Source organism: Macrobrachium nipponense, chromosome 2, assembly GCF_015104395.2.
Source record: "Macrobrachium nipponense isolate FS-2020 chromosome 2, ASM1510439v2, whole genome shotgun sequence".
NCBI lineage: Eukaryota > Metazoa > Arthropoda > Malacostraca > Decapoda > Palaemonidae > Macrobrachium > Macrobrachium nipponense.
Genome location: NC_087201.1, coordinates 38247775 through 38269423, shown reverse-complemented (window position 1 = coordinate 38269423; position 21649 = coordinate 38247775). Strand labels below are relative to the sequence as shown.

Sequence of the window (21649 nt, the reverse complement as noted above, 5' to 3'; positions counted from 1 at the left end):
TTCTTTTCGAAAGTCAGAGAGGGACCAATACCCCTAACATCATGCGATTCTTCGACACCTCTCCTATGCTGGAGAAGTTCCCTCTTTGGGAGCTGCTGTCTCCTCTCAGAGGGATTTCTCCGGCCTCATTAACTCTTAATGATGCTCTGCCTTCTCTTTGGTGAAAGTCATGTGTTCATCAGCTGAACTTGACCATCTTGTAAAAAAGAAAGTGATGAGTTTTCTCCACTGGACAATTGGGCTCTCGCTAAGAAAATAGAGACTTGGCCTCCGACTGGTTAGAGGTATTGTCCTTTGTAAGACCACCAGAGATGATTCAAGAGGACTTGTCTCCCTCTTCTCCATGGGTGTACTGAAGGAAAAGGAATTGTCGGTTCCTTCACCATGAAAGGAGTTTTACCCTCACACAGAAGTCTGCTCTCCTGTTTGCCCCTCTTGACCAGCAGTATCTCTTTCCACAGTCCACCGTTCTGGAGATCTCATCAGACCTCCAGAAGTAGTTTACCTAGGACTTGCTAGCGCAGTCCACTAGATGTCCAAAGGATCCCTTCATCTCTTCCAAGTCTGTTTCTCCCCTTAAGCTTCAGCCCTTTTGTGGAGGTACACAGAGACTCCAGTTGAGACCACGAACCAATTTGTGTTTTTGGTAGTCGGCTAAGAAACCATTTTTCAAACCTTTTTCCAAGAAATGGAAGACCTGTCCTTCGTGCTCCTGTAGGAGCCAGACTTTTTCACTTTTGGGAAGAATGGAGCTGCAGAGGTGCAGAGCCATGGCTAACTCGAGTGCTGTAGAGGAAGTTGAGTGTCACAATTAAGGTTAATTGAAGTTAAGAGTCCATGAGGTCCAAGCAGTGGCTACTTCTCTTGCCTTCTGGCATAGCATGTCCCCTTCCTCTATCATGGAATCAACAGACTGGAAGCGGAAGTCCGTCTTCGCTTCATATTACCTTAAAGAAGTGGAATCAGTTTTCGATAATTGTAGTACGATAAGACCTTGATCTGAGGCTGGCATGGTGTTGGGAGAGGAATCATAGAGTTTTTTTCTACCTTTCTATCTTCTCACTTTGTGTTGAGTCCAAGGTGAGTCTGGAGTTACATGGTACCCACCAGTTTTGTTAGTCATTGTATGATTTTATTTTAGTCTATGGCCAGGGCAAGGTCACCTTTTAACTTTGCTAGCCATTGGAGTACCTCCTTCGCTACAAAGTCCCCCACTAAATTAGGCGGCGACCCATAGTTTTACTGCTGCGCCACTGAGATTAAGATGAGCACCAACCAGAGGCAGTACCCACCTGCAATGGCTTTCTTACCAGGTAAGGAAATAACAAGCATTGTACCAATGCTGGCAACTTTCTGCTATCCATGTATCCCAACTCCTGTTAATGTGAATTCAGCTTGTATTTCTTGGTAAGATACTTTAGGTTACTTATATAAAAATTATATTTTTATAATAAGATCAGGCTTTATATGTAGTACTTACCAAGTAATTACTGAATTGGAGCCCTCCCCCCTCCCCTTACATGGACATCAGGGCAAAACCAATTGAGTTGTCTGCCACATCACTCTGCTTTTTACCCTCAAAGTGAGCAGGGCTTAAGTCACCTGCACTAGAAAGTTGAATAGTCATCATGAATTTTGAATTTTTAGGATGCTGTGTGAAAAACTATAGCTTGTAATTGCTTGGGAAGTATATATAAAACATAATTTTATTGTAAAAATGTAATTTTGTAAAGTAACAGTAGTGTTGGAACATTAAACATTGAGAATGTAGTTCTAATTAATATTATTGTAGGATTACATTTCTGACCTGTTATATTAACATGATGTACTACTACTCTATAATGCCTTCAGATGTTCACTTGAAGATCAGGAGTGATGTGTCATACACATTTCGAAGTTACTGGGGTGTCATGCAAGATCACTTGCACGCATTAATGGGTGGTCCTTGGTCAGGCTTCTACTTGGATCTTATTGAAAACTCTCCACTTAATGCAGAGATCATCAATGAACCTGAAAGGTTTGTTGTTTTTGGTTTTTTATGCCTTCATAGAGAAATGCCACTTACAGTATGCCCTATGTGGCACATTGTAGATAATATGAAAGTTTTTTTAAAGTGCCCTTTGATCCCACCACCATTCCTTTTACTTTTTATCCATTGTTTTTTGGTGTCTTCCCTTCTGTCTATCCAACTTCTTTCAATTTATCTTGCTTCAATTTTCACCATCATTTGAAAAATAATTCCTCACGACAAGCTTCTGGAGTTTCTAGAAATGTGACCCAGTGGTTCAGTTGAACATGTCACCTCAACTTATGGACAGTTAGGAGCTTTGCCCATCCCAGTACCCTGGAGCCATACAGTACCCGGAGATATCTCTCATATATCCTATAGTGAACAGCAATTCCATATAAAGTAATTGATAATCTATCCTAAAGTATTTAGTAATTATCATTCAATTTAAAATATCAATTTATTCTGTTTGAAAGATATATTTGCTGAATCAATTGCATCTGAATGTATTGTAAAACCCTGGACTTTAACAGTGTAGCCTAATAAAAACATAGCTGATTGTGTAGTTCTGCCAACTTAATTGTGTAGTTCTGCCAACTTATGCTTAGACGATATGTAAGATACACAAAACATACATTTATGAAAAGATAAGAAACATCTTAGTGTGTTTAAATATGGAACACTTTCCTCTAATTGTTCTCTCCCTGTCTCCCTTTCTCATGTGTAGTATTTTTTTGACATTTATTTAATGCAGCACAGTATTACTACAGTGATGTTATGCTACTTACATGTATTTTCAATGTGTTTATGTGCATGTGTATGAAACTGCATATATTGTCCCCCCCTTTTTTTTGATACAGTATTTAATACAGTATAGAATTATACTTCATACAACAGTCAAGTGTTACATGCATTTCTTTTTCAGATGTAGTATATAACATTAATATGATAAAATTACCTTATTTATGATAATTCATCTTAGGTCACATTCTTCCTAGGTCCAAGTAATGAGCTATATTGTTAATATATAAACAATTCATCAGGTGTGATGCATCAGATGGGGCCTTCATTTATAAAACCTTAAACCAGAATGTGATTCCCTCATCCTTAAGTTTAGGATCATCACCACGAAAAAAGTACCCTTTAGTTGTCTGCATGGTGCGACAAGATTCCTCAGTTGAAGAAGTGGATCCCAGTAATGTGGTTAGTATGCTTTGTACATAATTTTTAAGAATTTCACAGCCATGATATTCAGAACCCAGGCTGAGAAAGTCCACTTTATTAATGTTCACTATTTGAACTTCAGGAGATCTTACTTCTTATTCAAGTTACAGTTACTTTAAACCCTCAGAAGGTAAATGAAGTTGCTGCTAACATGGAAGGGTTCTGTAAGTGGTGCAGTCATTGGGATGCAGCTGAATTCCAGTAAAACTCAGACTTGAAACTAGCCAGTCTCATACTTGGCTCTGACTCTTATCATTTGCTTTTTAACTGTCACCTCAGCTGAAAAGACTTCAGCTTATTTGATTGTTACTTGCTGGATATTTTTAGTCCCCACAAACTTCTTAATTGGTGTAGGGGATCCTGAAAGAAATCTTGTTATTGTGGCTTCTAACTCATCCTGCCCCCTGCCCCACTCTTCTACCTTCCCTCCACTCAGTTGAACAGTTTATTGTGTTGTTTAATCTGAGGTTCGTATACTGTAGTTTCACAACAAATATGATCTTATATGCTTAGCGTAATATTATTGCATTGCAACCTAGCTAGGCTATTCTTGGGGCATTGTTTTATTGTTCAACATTTTTGACTTTTTATGATTAAATTTATAATCATACTTCATATTGGCAAGTTGTCGTTTAATAATGATTATCATGCTTATTCATATGATGTTTATTTTCTTCATAGTCCTTTTAAGTGGAGTTAACTTTCATAGTCGCATAAGGAAAAATTTGTTGATTAGTCATCTTTCAAAACATTTCCTTTTTGTTCTTTAAGAGTGAATTTTTAAATTTCTTAGTAAACAAATAATATCACATTTATACAGATACGTATTGTAAAGTATGATTCTTACTATAAATGCTACTTATATAAAAAAGTAATGTAGTCATTATTATCTGCAATTTATCTAAAAGGTAAAGGCAATAGCAATAATGTAAAATTGATTGATGTAAACAACATAGTACTTGTTACCCTACAAGTACTACAACATTAAATAGCAAATTATTGAATATACTACACTGCTACAATAGTATATGACAGTGATAAGATATAAATTTTCAAATGATATCTTTATGACATTTCCAAAGGAAGTTACTTTGCCTGTTACTCCTATGTTTGCAACTGCCATGTATATGGTATATGCTCAGTATATTTTTACAGTGTTCATATATAAAAAATGTTGTGGCACAAAATGTTACATTAGAGGCTGGTGGATTACAAAATCTAAACAGTTTATGTTGAAGGATACATTTGTGGATAGGAGGTAAGCTGAAATATTCTGAGCTGCTTTTTTTATAATAACTTTTATGATCCTTCTATGTTATAGCTCTCATATCAGATCCAGTAAGGCTTTCTAAATAACTGTCAGACACTTGTTTTTTTTCTATTTAGAAGAAGTGTATGATACCACATGGCAACACGGTATCCTTAGTTGTCTTCACAAGATTGGGATTAAAGGCAACATGATTCAGTTTCTAAAAGAAGTTTTATCAAATTGATATTTTAGTATGATTGGGGATCACCTTGTTCTCTTCTTATTTTCAAGAGGAAGGGGTCCTGCAGGGTAGTAGTTGTTATAGTTTGGCATGTTATGTTATTGCACATGGTATCTTTGAAGCAGTCTTTAAAGAAGTTTTTCCTCTGCTTAAAAAATCTTTGCTTATTGATGACTTTGTACTATATGTCACAGCTTTTGATGCCTCATCTGCTTGTGGGTATGTATAAGGTAGTCTCTGGTTAATGGCGGGGCTTCTGTTCCTGGCTGAGCACCGATAACTGAAAATTGCTGATAATTATGGTAATAAATGGAGTCTATGATGTCATGAGCACCAATAAACTGCTTATTGGAGCCTCTTGACCGCTTATTTGTGCTGATAATCCACCTACCAATGCTGATAAACAGATTATTGATGCCCAAAATCGCTTAATGTCACCAAAAATCTGGTTATCAACATTGTTAGCCAAGCGCTGTAAAACCGGAACGCTGTTAACCAACACCACTGATAAGCGAGGACTGCCTGTACCTGTTCTTGATAAATGTATTTGAAAAAGCGCTGTAAGATCAGAACGCCATAAGTCGGTGCTGCCGTAACTGTGGGGGGGACTTTGTAGTCTCGAAGAATGGCTCTTGGTATTCAACTATGAAAACTGTTGTTGTGCATATCATAAGAACTGTATGGTGTTTTTAAATGGTGATATTTTATCCACTGTGAATGAGTTTGTTTTTAGTGTTAAATTTTGATCAAGTAATGTGCCTAGTTAAATTGTAAATTCATATAGGAAAGTTAAGGAATCCTTTGACATTTTGTGTCAAGTTTTCATTTGTAGTGCAATATGTCACTGGAAATTTGATTATGGCTGTCAGATCTCCTCAGCATGCATAACAAAATTGTGCTATTTTGATTTGTGTATCTGATCTATTGCTTTTATATTTCTGTTTATTAAAATACAGTATGTGTTGTTATGCACCAGCCATCACTGGATCTTTACAAAGTAGAAAAGTGACTTCATTATATAACAAGGATCCAAATTCTCTTAAGACTTCATTTAATACAATAATTGAACAACAGTTCAGTTCTGTAAATCACAGGTCAAATTCCTCAAAACCCTTCCAAATTTGCTGTAAAGAGCAAATGGAGAATTTGGATCTTCTTAATCAGAGATTACCCTACAACTCCTCCAAGGCTGATGCCTCCCATGAAATTAGTAAGAACATACCTCCTTAAGGGGGCGGCCGGCTAATGCCGTTTTTTAACGACAGGACTTCAACATTCATACCACTTAATAAGGTGACTTGGGACATCTCCAAACCGCATATGATTTTTGCCTCTGACCTTCGGTTTTGTGACGCAGGGCAAATTTATCCCTAAAAAATAACCATTTTCAAATTCTATCTCCTCCCTTGATATTTAATATTAAGACCTGGGATTACTACCATATATAGACCTGATGTCGACCTCCAATCAAATGGAGAGTTTTTTTTCTAAAAGTCATTTTTTTGCTAGATAGGAATTTTTCAATATGGTAAAAAAATAAACCCTATAAATCACGAGAAAAAAATGTATTAAAAAAAAACGAAAAAAAAATTGGAAAAAAGGGCTCTATTTGATTGTTCTATAATGTCTTTCTGAGTTATATACCAAATTCCAATGTTATAGCTTAAAATTAAGTGAGGAGAAGATTTTGTTTTAAAGGTTAATAAGTATAGTTTTGAGATATGGGCGTTCAAAGTTTTCCTTCGTATTTCTATAAAGACAGTGTTAATAAATAATGATTATTATGAATGTATTATATTTCTTTTTGTGTATTAATAAACCAAAACTCTTTTATTTATCATATTTTAATCATAAATGATGATCCCTTTGCTCATATATCGTAGCCTGGTGGCACTGCTTGAGGCAAGATGGTGGCACTCCTCCTACGTAAACCCCTCTCTCCCCTTCACTAACTCGGCTTATTACAGCGAATTTTCTTCTGTATGTTAGCGAGATGTTTTCCTTGTATTTTCCTCTTTGGCATGATGACATTCTTGCCGAAACAAAGATAAACAACGTAAATGCAAGAGAATGTAGAGGTGAAACTCGAAGGTGTACCTCTCTTTTTTTACAAAGACCAATTTAATAAATCATGATTATTATGAATTTTCATATTCATTTTGGGTGGGTTAAAAAAGAAAAAACCAAAACTATGTTATTTATCATAAATGAAGATCTCTTTGCTCAAAGATCGTAGCCTTGGGCACAGTGTGACGTGTGCTGTCAGGCAAGAAGGGGGCGCTTTACTAAGCAACCCTCCCCTCTCTTCACTAACTACGCGTATATTATGATATTCTGTAATAATACTTGAGCGATTTTTCTTCATCTGTATGTTAGCGTGATTGTTTTCCTTGTCTTTTCCTCATTGGCATGATGAACTTCTTGCCGAAACATACATAAACATACGTAAAAGCAAGCGAATGTCACGAGGGTGAAACTCGAACGTGTAACCCATACTTGAAGTCTATGGTCCAACTGATTTTATGATTGAACCAGATACTCTCTTCTGTGAGCCACAGAATCTCACAGATGCCATTTCTCACAATTTCTTTGCCAATAATTATCAAAATTTACGATAACAGAAGAAATACTGCATTTTCTAGTACGGATGAATGTTTTAGGCTTATTGAGTTATGTTTACTAATTACCCTGTAACTACGAAAGTAAGAGGAATTTTGACGAAATATTTCGTATACGTATTCTCAATTGCCATATGAAGCTCCATGAATTTTTTCATGACTTTGCATTTTTCGCCCTATACCACCATATATAGGGGTTGGTTTCGGCTGCCCCCTTAACAGTACAAGCTGAACCCTTTCAGCCTGCGGTAAAATATATATTAAGAGCACTAGACTTTAAGGGTGTAAATTAATCCTTACAGGATAGGCTAAATATATATATGTATATTAAGCAAACCTGCAGATTTGCTAAATATAGTACAGTGGTACCTCGACATACGAAAGGCTCAACTTAAGAAAAACTTGAGATACGAAAGCAAATACGAAGATTATTTTGGCTCTACTTATGAAAATAGTTCAGGATACTAAAGGTTGTTGCTATAAAGTCCCGAGATTCACCCGGACCACCGATAACAATTTTAAAACTTGCGCACCACCAACTGAGTAGACTCGCCACCATCCTCCCCCGCTTTCCCATTGGTTCCTGATGCTAGTCACCGCCATAAGATCCTGCTCTCCTATTGGTCAGCATCTCTCCCATGATCCCATCATGGATCTACGTAGCGCCGTGCTTTTTCGGCCACTTCGCAGCGTCATTGGTATCGTAAGCACGCGGAATTCGTTCGTTAATATACGAGTAATTTCGTTGTAGTACTACTTTATCGTGTTGTGTGAGAACTTTAGTACGTACGTATACGTACCACATAACTTAATTACATACAGTATATACATAGTCATGGGTCCCAAGAAAGTTGAAGTTCACGGAAAGAAGAGGATGCTTTCTTTGGAGACAAAAATGGAGATAATTAAAAAGTATGAAGCTGGCATGCGATTGAGTGTGATCGCCAAGGAATATGGCTGAAATCCGTCGACAATAGGCACCATCCTTAAGCAGAAGGATACCATCAAAGTAGCACACCTTCCAAGGGCGTGACTATTTTGTCTAGCAAGAGGAGCCACGTGCACGAGATGGAAAGGCTGCTTCTTGTTTGGATAAAGACAAAGAAATCGCTGGCGATACAATAACGGAGACGGCAATCTGCCACAAGGCCAGCGCTATTTTCGGCGATTTGATTGCCCAGGCCGAAGACGACGGAGGAGAAGGGACATCGACGCCAACCCCAGAGTTCAAGGCTTCTCATGGGTGGTTCGAAAAATTCTGTAAATGGACTGGCATCCATTCGGAGGTGCGGCATGGGGGAGGCGGGCCAGCTCGGACACGAAAGTGGCTGAAGCCTTTATTAAGACGTTCAACGAGATGACAATCAAGGAAGGCTACAGTTCTCAGCAAGTCTTCAACTGTGATGAGACTGGCCTTCTTTGAAATCAAAATGCCTCGTCGGACGTACGTCAATTAGGAAGAGAAAGAAGCTACCCGAGCATAAGCTATGAAAGACAGGCTTACGCTCGCACTTTGTTCGAACGCCAAGGGGATTGCAAGATGAAGCCCCTACTTGTGTATCATTCGTAGACTCCTCGAGCCTTCAAGGCCCACAAAGTGCTTAAGGAGAAGCTTCCAGTGATGTGGAGGGCTAATGCGAAAGCCTGGGTAATGAGACTTTTGTTCACCGAGTGGGTAAATCTGTGTTTCGGCCCGACAGTGAAAAAATTCTAGGAAGAGAAGCGCCTCCCTCTGAAATGTCTGCTGTTGTTGGACAATGCCCCTGCTCACCCTCCTGGCCTCGAGGAAGATATCCTAGTGGAGTATTCTTTTATCAAGGTTCTTTATCTTCTGCCTAACACCACCCCTCTCCTCCAGCCCATGGACCAACAAGTGATATCGAACTTCAAGAAGCTGTATGTATACGAAACATCTTTTCAAGAGATGTTTCGACATCACCGATACCACAAACCTCACCTTGCGTGAATTTTGGAAAGAGCATTTCGATGTTGTGATATGCATCCAACTCATCGATCAGGCTTGGCAGGAGGTTTCGAGGCGAACCTTGAATTCTTCGTGGAGGAAACTCTGGCCTGATGCCGTATCTGCCCGAGACTTTGAGGGATTCGATGTGGGCGAAGCTGGTGCTGCAGATTCAGGAACAGTTGACGATCCTGAAACTGTTTTGCAACCAGATCTTGACGAGATCGTTGCACTCGGCAAGTCCATGGGACTGGTCGTCGACGAGGACGACTCCAATGACCTTCCCGAGGAGCACCAAGAGGAGCTTACGACGGATGACCTGAAGGAGTTGGAGGCCATGCAAACATAATGTCGTTCAAGAAAGTTCTCTAGCAGTGGCGAGGAGGAGGAGTACGACCCTATGACAACGGCAGAAATTAAGGATGCTCTAGCTGCTTTTCATAAGGTGCAATCATTTTAGAAAAAAAGACACCCCGAAAAGGTTTACACAGGTCGTATGCTTGCGCAGTTCGATGACGTTTGCCTGAGTCGTTTCAGGAACATTGTGAAAGTAGGCAGAAGCAATCTTCCTTGGATAGTTATATTTTAAAGAGGCCTTTAGTAGGAGTAAGCAAAAAGGAAGATCCAATTGATACTACGAAAAAACAGAAAGTTGAAAGTGGTGAAGAAATTGAAATTTTGTATAAAAAAAAAGTATAAAAAAGTAAAAAAAAAATGTAAAAAAGAAAAGAAAATTTAATTTTAAGTTTTTTGTAAAGTTAAGTGTTACAGTTTTGTTAATGTGTTTCGTAAAGTTTAGTTTATGTTTCCTGACATTTTTTAATGTTTCGTAAAGTTGAGTGTACGTACTATAAGAAGTTTTCTGCCGTTTGTCCTCCTCCTCCGTCGCTACTTTCGGAGATAGCCTCACTCGAAAGGTAAGGTCCCACATTTTACTACATACATACGTAGTACATCATATTTCTTGTTATACTACCATGTACACTAAATACATTTTATTTACAGGTACGTACATATTGAGTACTAGTACATATTAAGTAGGTATTGAATGGTCCAAATTGTTGTTGTATTTCATTGTTTATTGGTCAATTTAGCTTTATTATAAAATTTACTGGGGTGTTTTTGTAGGGCTTGGAATGGATTAGGCATTTTACATGTAAAATGTGGTTCAAGATACAAAAAGTTCATGTTACGAAGGCCACCTCGGAACGGATTAATTTCGTATGTCGAGATACCACTGTACAGGAAATCCCCAGTTATCGGCGGTGGTTCTGTTCCGTTGGCTTGATGATAGCAAAAATGGCACTTATTGGTTCCAATAACTGGATTTTGGTGCTGATAACCAGTTCTTATGAAATGCACAACACAAGTTTTCATAGTTGAATACCTAAAGCCATTCTTTGAGACTACAGTGTTCCCCCATATTTGTGGATGGGTACCAGACCCCCCGCTAATAGCTAGAACCTGCAAATTTGTTTGAAACCCCTGTAAAACACTTAAAACGGCTGCCTATTTTGTTAGTTAAAACTCAAGAAAAACCCACTAAAAATGTTTATACCTGGTTTGTTTAAGTTAGTATATCACAAAAAGTGCATGTTATGAATAAATTAATAAGAAAAAACCCAGGAATTTGTGGTTATTTTCATAGAAAAATACCCAAATAGGCAAACTTTTTGGGAATATCTGCAAATAAGTGAGTCTGCCAATCCGGAGTCTGCAAATACGGTGGTGTTCACTGTACCTCTGTTATAGCATCAACAGGTTTTGTAAAAAAAAAGTGGCACCAAATTATGGCGTTCCGATCTTACAGCGCTTTTTCAAATACACTTATCAAGGACAGGTATGGGCAGTCATCGCTTATCGGTGATGTCTGTTAATGGTGCCTTTGTTAGGTGTGTACTGGAGCCGATACTCTATCATCGGCAACGATAACCGGGAATCAGAACATTTTGGTGCTAGACAAGCTCCATAAAACTGGATCGCAGATAACTGAGGCCACCAATAACCAGGGACTGCCTATTAAGCACACCAACCAGACTTGGCAAACTTGAAGGTTGGCCAGTTTGAGAAAAAACACATCAATGGGAAGAGAAGATATGCAAATGCACAATGTGTAAGAAAAACAATTGAAAAATTTTATGTACCTTCTACTGGAAATTGAAAGTGAATGTATTTACAGCCTTGTGCCAGGCCTATTTTCTAGGAAACTCATAGAAATATGCTAATTTTACCAAGTAATACATGTTTTTTTTCTAATTAGTTTGTTTTGTAAAATTATAATGCAACAAATTCTAAGTAGTATGTATATTTGTTGTACAATATTTACAAGATTTATTGAAATGGGGAGATGCAATACCTGTTTGTGAGGTACATATATATTTTTCTAATACTAATTTACACTATTCTTTGTAAAATTTCAATTATAGCCGGCATACTAAAACCAAAAGCTATCCCTGGGTATATTTATGAGCAAATAAATGAAAAAACATCCTTGGATAGAGAGGGTCAGTAAATTCCTCCATGAAGTCTCATGGCACACTGATCCCCCTCTTTCCTTTGCTGAGCTACTAGAGTATCCATAAGTCATTTATGGCCCATTGAAGTGATATGAACATCTTCCCCGCCAAATTCACGCAAACCATATGACGTGTAATGGTAATACTCGTGAGTTGGCCCGGCATTCACTCAAAACCTGTTATAGTTCCTCATATGATCATGTTTGTCTTGTAAGGGTTCAAAAACATCAATGGAAAGAGGAAGATATGCAGATATACATGGTATAAGCAAAAAATTCTAAACAACATACTACACTTTCCACAAAGTTGAAAGTGAATACAGTCAACCCCCTGGATTCACGGGGCCTTTTAAAATGCTTATAAATATACTGCTTATTTTGATAGTTCAAACACCAAAAAAAGCCCTCAAAAAAATGCTTATACCCAGGTATTTTAATAGTTTTATCACAACATGGATTTAATAATGAAAGTGATATGAAAATACAGTAATTAGTGCATCTCTATGAAAAATGGCACAAATAGGAAAATTTTCTGCAAATGTGGATATATGTTCCACAAAAAAATCTGCAATTAGGTGAAGCCATGAATCTAGATCCAAAAATAGGCGGGTGTCCACTGTATTTCCAACCCTGTGCAGTGCCTCCTTTTTAAGACTTCTAAAATTATGCTAATTTTACCTAGTTATACATGTTTTTTCTAATATTTTTTTTATTTTGAAAAATTACAATTACAACCTACATAATACTATATAACAGATAAAAACTAAAATTAGTAACCAATTCTGTGTACAGTGAAGCCTCAGTTTTCATACATAATTCATTCCATAACCTCCCACGAAGTCTGATAAGTACAAAATCTGAAACAATAATTCCCATAAGGAATATGTAATGTAAATACAATTAATGCAGCCCAGACACCCAAAAATGTTTTTAAAAAATACATTTAATAGGGAATAACAGTTTTATATACAGAAACTAGTGAGAAATAAATATAAATGACTAATAAAATTAATAATGAATAAATGAACATTTAACATTACTCTTACCTTTATGGAAAATTCTTCTTAGTGTATGGAAGATGGAGAGGAGGGGAGAGGGAGGAGGAGAGATGATTGTTTGGAAGGGGAATCCCACTTCCAAAAGGATTTCAGGTATGTCCTTCTTCTGTTCAAGTTTCTTCAGACACTCGGGTAGAGAAAGCAACCGATGACTGCTCCATTCGTGAATGGGGAGCTTCAGGTACGTGATTCTTGAGTGGGACTCACATCACCTTGGGTACTTGGGTTTCTTCAAAACTTGAAGCTACCCTTTACCAGTGCCATGGAATCACTCTGAGGGCTGATATAGAGCCTGCCTCTGCTCGAGATTCCTTGAATTCTCAGGCAATAGAAGCAACTGATACGCAAAAGATTTGGGAATCAGGAGCTTCAGGAGTGTGGTCTTCCAAGGAGACCTGCATCACCCTAGGTACTTGGGTTTCTTAGAAACCCCAAATTACCTTTACTAGTATTGTGGGTCCCCCCCACAGGCTGATGTAGGCTCCTCTATCACTGATGAATCTCCATGACACCAATAAGAAGAGAGTGAGTGCACATGTAAGCACCGCCTCACCCCCTGCCAGTCCTCTCCTGGGTACTCGGCCAGGATCCCGTAATGGTGCAGCCGACTTGCGAGTCCGTGCACCTGTGCACCTTGAGAAGCTGCCAAGGCTTCGAAGAAGACTGGGGCATATCTTGAAGGCATCCAAAGTTCACACCTGAGAGTGCGCAGTCCCTCTCTGTGACAGCTCTTGCCTGCATACGAGCTCCTTACCTGGTGATAGCCTCCTTGCACATTTGCATGAACATACCCTCCTACCCTCTCCTGTACAAGAACAGTTTTGGACCAATAGTGGAATTCAAGAGTTCGTCGTAGTCTTTATCTTCGTTGTGTGTGTCATTTCCCCCCTTTTCTTCCAAAAGCACCAAAGCATAGGAAGAAGGGTGCCTCTTCCAACCATGGAAGTCCCATAGGGCTTCTGACAGCCAATCTCCTTCCACAGAGACGGCCAAGGGGTCTCTCACTAGTGGTACTACCAGAACTGCAAACTCTTGATTTGTGAAACATGGAAGCAAACCACTGCCCAGGTTCCACGGACCCCTGGTGCAACGGTACCAGTCCTGGGAATCCTTCCTGGTCTGATAAGAGTTCCCAGTCTACAGACCTGGACCCTTCCAAGCAGAGAGAATGAGTTCAGAGTGTGCGGCTCACACTCAACCTCTGCCCATTCCTGTACGCTTCTGTATGGGAATGGTCCCGGACGAATGATGTTGGCCTACTGGTCCACTCACTTAGGAAAAGCAAGAGGGGATTCCACATCCACACTTGGGGCTTCAGCATCCTTCAGGTACAGCAAGGATGCTAGGTATCTGTCACCTGTCCTTTCTTTCTCCTGATAAGGATTTATTCATACATAGGCAGACTTCCATGTGTTGATGAAACCAGGCAAAATGCTTGAAAGCAATGAACTTGCTGAAAGTCCTGTCTCACACTTTGTGGGGTGCAGACCGAACTTAGATGTTGAGATTATATAAAGCCTTGGTCTTTTCAAAATTAAGTTATGGGTGAAGTGTACACTTCTGCAAAGCCAAATAGCTCAACTCAATTCATTACAGAGGAGTACAGTTATGTACAGGAGCATGTAAATCATCTCCCACCAAGAGCATGCTTGTAGATGCTGGTGAGATGTTGCTAGATCTTCATTACAAGCATCTGCTGGTTCAGGGCTGGTATAGATTTCAAGGCTACTTAAGTCTTTAACCAGCATTTGTATGAGAAAGGAAAGGCATTGGCAGTTTTACGAAAATCGCCCCAAGCAACCTCATCCATTTGCTTTTAGAGTAAATTTTATTGTCAGTGAATTAAACACACTAAGGATTGAGATTTTACCAGCAAAATATACAGTTAGTCCCCCCTGGAACTTTCCAGAGGTATTTTAATTTTACAAAGACAGAATTGTCCTGTGAGTCCCATGAGGTCAATATTTTTAGAACATTCCTCGCAACATGGTAACTCCACTGCAGTTTTCATGGATGGCTGGCATCGGCTTTGGAGTGGCCTTCCCTGATATACAAAGAAGCGGGAGGTTATCATCTGTTGCGTCAATTTTCACAGCAGAACTATTAGAAGTTTTAAAGGCTTTAAAGAAAATTTTAATTAAGAATGAAAATACTTATATATTGTGAATCAAGAAATGTTCTTCAGTCACTGGAATCTTTTAACTTGTTAAACCTCTGATTTTAGCTATATTGGAATGGCTGCTTTTACAAAAAAGAAGAGGGAAGAAGTAAAGTTCCATTAGGTGCCTTCCCATGTTGGGGTGGTTTGGAATGAGAAAGCTGACCAACTTGCAAAGTTGGCAGTCAGCTCCCGAGAACCCACAAGATGCCTACTGCCATATCGGGATTATATCCTGTTAGTAGATCAGAGAAACAAAAATATGCGGCAGTACCCAATGGGAGAATATTTTAACTAATCAAAAATGCACAGTATCACATTATCAGTGTCTCCTTGGTTATATCCCTATATGCCAAGGACTCATGGGTTCTTGATGTCCTGTGAAAATCCTCCATTTTGAGACAACTATGCTGTGCCCTTGACTGTGAGGCATTTGTTGGTTGAATGTCCCAGACTTGGGATTTTAGACGCAGGTTCCTGAAACGATTCCTAGATAGTCGAGGAAGAGAAGTCACAGTCGTTGTCTCCATTGTCTTTGTCTGTCGGTGCTGCCTTACCTTCTCCTTTTGATGCTTGCTAGCAGAAGAAGATGGTTGCTTCCTCCCCTGCTCCAAAAAAGTCCCGTCACAGGACTCTTAAGGGGCTTTCTACCTCCACAGAGGAGTCAGAGGAATCTCTTGTTGTCTCACCCGTCCTCCGGACTTTGGGGGCCCATATCATGTACCTCACTGAGGTATCATGATTCGGGAGCTTGAGTGCACGGGTCTCCAAGCCCCGCACAATTGGAACCAGTTCTAGGAAGTCTTCTTCCAAGGTGTTGAAGTTTGCAGGTGCTTCTGTACCTCCTATCGATACTTCTTCGAGTACTCGGCCAGGTTCCGACCAAGTTACTTCTGACTCAAGGTTCCAAGGACCTGGCGATGCAACGAGGAGGTCCCCTCCTCAGTCTTCTTCTTTCCTGGAAGCTTTGGCCTCAAAGAAGACTAGGGTACATTGTGAGGTGCAGGCATTGCTGAAGATGATACGTACTATTAGTACTTATTTGGATATGTATTTCCGAATACGTGTATTTTTCTGGGACCGGAGATGACTTCTTTAATTAATTGGGTTAATTAAAGTGAAGAACCTCCTATCACCATTTATCGATAGCAACTCCTGTACAGGATCCATGGAAAACCTGTGCCTGGGGATTTGCAGGCATGGATTATTTGGATATGCATGTTACCAGAGGTGCGCAGTTCTCCCAGACAACCTGTGTTGCCAGAGGTGCACAGGGCTCCAATAAGACCCCCTGTGTCACCAATTTTGGTTTCGGGAATCTTTTCCTTGGGCAGGTTGAGGTTCTTCTGCTGCTGCACAGAGTCCCAAGGACTCCCGTGACACCGGTAAGGTCCCCCAGTCTACAGACCAGGGCCTGACTTATTGATAAAGCGTGAAGTTCCAACACTCAAGTGCGGCCTCACTCCCCAGCATATTCTTGCATGGGAATGGTGTCAGGGTCCCAGACAGGTGATGCAAACCCACAGGTAAGCTCACCTGAAGGAGAAGGTCTCGTGCCTAGTCTTCTTGTCTATAGAGGCCTATGCCTTCAGCCAGACTATGACACTCGAGGAGATGAGGTTCTATCATGCTTGAGTTTGTCCTGGAACTTGTAGCAAGACTTTTGAGTCACATTCAGTCCCATCACAAACTGGTTAGTCGTAATCATGCAAGATACTACTGTATCCAGTTAGAGTGCTTTGGTATTATATGCAAGAGGACTCAACATCTCAAGCCTGAGTGTTGATGCCTCCTCAATAGAACTTTTTCCACCAAGAAAGAAGTGTTAAAAAACACACTTTCTTTTAAGCCTCGTGAAGCTATCGAACGAGCGTACTCGACCACCAACGTGTGGCCAGGAATTCATTCCAAGTACCTCATGAGGATAGGAACATTTGTCTGCCCCTTGCACTCCAGAAGAACCTGTCAATTTTACAGGTATTAAGACAGAAAGTGGCATAGGCTGCCCACTCTTAAATCTTTCTACCTTGGGCCCTGTGGTGGCTGCTCAACAAGTTGTGTAGCTTCCCCAGAATCCCATAGTGGGATAGTTTTTTGCATCTCACCTAAGGTGTTCACCTGTGGCAAAGAGCAAACGTGTGTGGGGGACTGGCTCCATCCTTCCCTCTTTTATCTCCTCTCCCACAGAGAGAGATGAGTTGCATCCATCACATGCTGGTTGGGCCGGTCATGCAGGTGAGTTTACATAACTGAGCACTCTGTCTATAATCTTAGATAGATTAATGGATGCAAGGCCTTCCCTCTCTCTAGCAAGGGGAGAGAGGGGCTGATGATAAAACAAACCCATTGGTTATCCATAGTTTTATTGTCTCTGACGCTCTGGGTTCATCCAAGCCTTTTTCAAAGCAATGTTGCTACACACACGCATACATAAATTCAAAGGTTCCAAAAGTCTGACAGTTGAACATTCTGTCATTTACACTTCTATTCAACACGTCAGAGGTTGGTCTCCTTCCTTACTCTTACATGAACCAGGAAAGGAGTCCCTGGTGAGGCAAACTCCAGTCAGTTCAGAAGCTTACTCAGAATCCTCCCTCCAAAAAGTAAGCCATTCCTTTGTAAAGGACTGATGGTTTGTATATTGTGTAGGAACAAATGACAAATTTTTAAAGTAATATTTATTTTTTTCCAACTATGCAAACCTAAGGTCCTTTACAAGTTATATGCCCACTTCTACCACCCCTCATTCTGCTTCCTGGGCGGCAAAAGGCAAAGTGGGTGTATACTGACTGGGTGGGCAGGACTCCCACCTATAGTCGGTAGTTAACTATGTACTATATCACATTGTTTAAAGTTAATGGCTGTTTTCCAACTGTGCCGAAAGTAATTCCTATTGTAAACAACCTCAGGTTTGTATAGTTAGTAAAATACAAATTTCTTTAAAAATTTGTCATATCAGTGCAATTACCTTAAAAATTTGTCATATCAGTGCAATTACCTCTCTATCTATTTATGATCCTCTCATATCTATTTATGATCTTCAATATTGACTAATGTTGTCTTTCGTCTTATTGATATTATCGACCCATTCCTCATTTGACAGATATTTTCATTTCTTGGCACCCATATGTGTTTTAGTAATAAATTCTGTGAACTATCCTAACAATACCACTCCATTAGTATATGGCTTTGTCAACATCATGAACCTGTTTGCCCAATTATATACACTTTTACCTCTCCTTGACCTTTTAACTCATCTATCTAAACATTGAGTATTAAGTAGCATTTTCTATTCATTGTCCTTCATCTCTTCCTGAACTTAGTGAATGTACCTTTTGCTTTTTTCTGTCCATTATTGTATCCCAGGTCTCATTTTCTAGCAGATTGAATAGTACATTCTCAATGTCAAACCAGCCTTTGTTATCTGTCTGCTCCTACTCATGTATGGTTTTTAGGTTTGCAAATTTTTTTTAATTGTAACGGCCTCACAATATTTATCTTCAGTTAGTTTTACTATGTTTAAACTGATATTCTTGACTTTTTTTGTTGGTGCTTTAAATTTCAACTTTAATGCGGCTATGACCAATTGGTAACCACTGTTGATATATGCTCCTTTATAGCTCCTAACATTCTTCAGTGTCCTTTTCTTCTCTTGGTTAACATATAGTATGTGATCAGTTTAGTTTCTATGACTCATCTGGAGCAGTCCAGGTGTATTTGTAGATGTTCATTTGTTGAAAAAAGATACATTCAATCAGTACCTTCCAACATATGTACACACACACAATACGGGTACGATAGTCTCAGGAAAAAACTAGGGAACAATGACAGAAAACCTGGGTGAATAGCAAGAAGTCACAAAGAATGTTGCTTTACGTACTCATATTTTTCTAGTTTAGTACACTGGTTAGTGTTTAGTTTTGATTAAACATCCTTTCATCATAGTTGAATTCTCCTCTTTGCAGGGTGCATTGATTACCATCATTCATATTAAAGATTTCAAGAATGTCAGGTCCCTACTTGTATTCACATCAGTACCTGAAGCAGTATTCTGGCCAGCTAACACGGTTACAGGTAAATGCTTAATATTTTTATGTACAAATTATTTATCTTCATTATAAATCAGTGACCAGTCTTACCAAATACGTGTATAGGCAGCCCTCAGTTAACAGCGGTATTAGTTAATGGCTATCCAGTTTTACAGAATTTGTCTAGCGACACTGTTAACTGGATTATCTATGCCGATCTCTTGGTAGCATCGCTGATATCCGGTTAGCAGGGCCAATTTCTAGTTAACAGCAGCCCCAATCTCTGGTTAACGGCCCTGATATTCGGTTAGTGGCGCCGTTAAGCAGGTTTTTTAGTGCTGTTATCACAGATTTTTTGGTTAACAGCGATATTTGGTTAGCAGCATCGGCTGGGAACGGAACGCCCCCTGCTGTTAACCAAGGGCTGCCTGTAATGTTTTCATAGTTTTGCTCTAAGTCTTTTGGCAACCCTATTCCAGCAAACATATCTCATTTAAACTTTCCAAAAATCATCATTTCTTTCCAGTAGTAAAAAAGATCTTTTCTAAAATTTATCTTCAAAAGTTTGCGAAGAATGATAAGTTTCAGGCCATCAGTAAAAACTAATTTTCATCAAAGGTTTTGAACCCACACAAAGGCCACTATGTTTCCTTCAATGATTGTTGGCTGGTCTCTGTCACTTTGTCATAAGTTGTATTTCAACAGAGATCTCTCACATTCACAATAGTTCCTTTATACTCTTTATCTGTTGAGAGCTACAAGATTCGCTGAACAGCAGCACCAATATGCAGTAAATGTGCCTCAATGTCAAACTTCTCAGTTCCAGAGGTCCTTTGTTCCTACGCTTCGGGAATGGAACCCCTGCCGATAACTGGGGCTTGCCTTTACTTCAAGGTTAAACATAACGTCTTTAGACTTTAATCTTGTAACTGAACACTTGATAGCGTTATGAAGTATACTGAGAGCCAGAGTATTACATAGAGATTCAGTTCCATTTTTACATTGACACCTAGCAACCAGTGTCAGACTTTTACAAGAAGGGCAATTAAAAGTAACTGTCCATGAAATTAAAAATGACATCAAGCAACCATCATCAGTAATATAACTACAAGAAAGGCAATTGAAAATAATTGTCCATGAAACTAAAAATGTCAGGTCGGGGGCACATGTAAAAAAGATTTCAGGTTAGAAAAAGTCATGTAGGTAGAACATATGCTATTTAATAGCATGTGTTCTTTTGAAGTTTTCAGTTGATGAGGTTTTGCAATAGTTATTAATTTAGCAAAATGCAATATTTATTGTGTGTGACATTTAATTTCTTCTTGGACAGTATAATATACAGTATTCATCATAGTCATTTTAGCATGTCTAGCGTTTCATCAAATACCCATACAAGAAATTTTTAAGATATAAAACAGACATTCACTTGTTAACCTTTGTTCTCACATCCTTTCTTCACTTTGCTGTCTAACCACATCCTTTCACTGTTGCAAGTACGTAGTTAATGGTTGAAATTGTCCGAGTGCTTGGTTTTAATAGCTAGATTCTTCATAATTCATGTCACTCAAAAAATAGTTGGCGACAGTTTGTAGGTATTTCAAATACAGATTCACATTAGTAAATGCATCTGTTGTGGCTTTCAAACAGTTATCTGTCACATAATGCAGTTTTTGATAATACTCTACATTTGAGGCAGGGATCTTTGTTACTGCTAGGCCTAATGCAAAATATTTTGATAGCGTAGTTGCTGTCTCGTCCTCTAGGAGTACCCTTTCCATGGTCTATCTGGAGCTCCATGATGACCAGACTAATGTCAAAGAATTCTCTTAACCCTTTAATGCCGATTGGACGTATTAAACGTCGATATAAATTGTCTGTTGGGTGCCGATTGGACGTATGGTACGTCGATATAAAAAATGTTTTTTAAAAAATTTGCGAAAAAATAGTTATAGGCCTACTAGGCAAAAAACTTTTGAATCACGCGCCTTGGGGGATGCTGGGAGCTCACGGATCAAGGCGTTGTTTTGTTTACAATCGTTACCCAGGCGCGCAAGTGCGAATTTCTTTCTTCTCGCACTAAAAAGTATCAGCGACACTCTCAGAAATTATTTCGTCACTTGACATAATTGCACCATTTTATATTAGCCGTTACATGGAGTATTATATATGAAAATGTGTGCAATTTCATGTAGAATAAAACAAAAAACAACTCATGGTTGTAGCTTTTATCAGTTTTGAAATATTTTCATATAAATAACGATGTGCCAAAATTTCAACCTCTGGTTGAAATTTTTTTCGAAAATGGTCGAAAAACGCAATTGTAAGCTAAAACTCTTATATTCTAGTAATATTCAATCATTTACCTTCATTTTGCAACAAATTGGAAGTCTCTAGCACAATATTTCGATTTATGGTCAATTTATGAAAAAAAAACTTTTTCCTTACGTCAGCGCGGTAACTCTTCTAAAAAATATCAAAAAATTTTTCGTCCGATTGTCGTAATGTTTGCACCATTTAAAATTAGCCGTTACATAAAGTTTTATATATATTGGAAATGTGCGCAATTTCATGTAGAATACAACTAAAA

General features: G+C 38.9%; 1 protein-coding gene across 1 annotated transcript in view; it reads left to right on the top strand.

The window, feature by feature from the left end:
* The window catches only part of LOC135221162 (cell growth regulator with RING finger domain protein 1-like), a 188235-nt gene that overhangs the window by 121196 nt on the left and 45390 nt on the right, over positions 1 to 21649 (top strand). Inside the window, 5 exon segments of the mRNA XM_064258987.1 lie at positions 1852 to 2017; positions 3052 to 3211; positions 19000 to 19032; positions 19035 to 19059; positions 19062 to 19108. Coding sequence (XP_064115057.1) covers positions 1852 to 2017; positions 3052 to 3211; positions 19000 to 19032; positions 19035 to 19059; positions 19062 to 19108 — 431 coding nt within the window.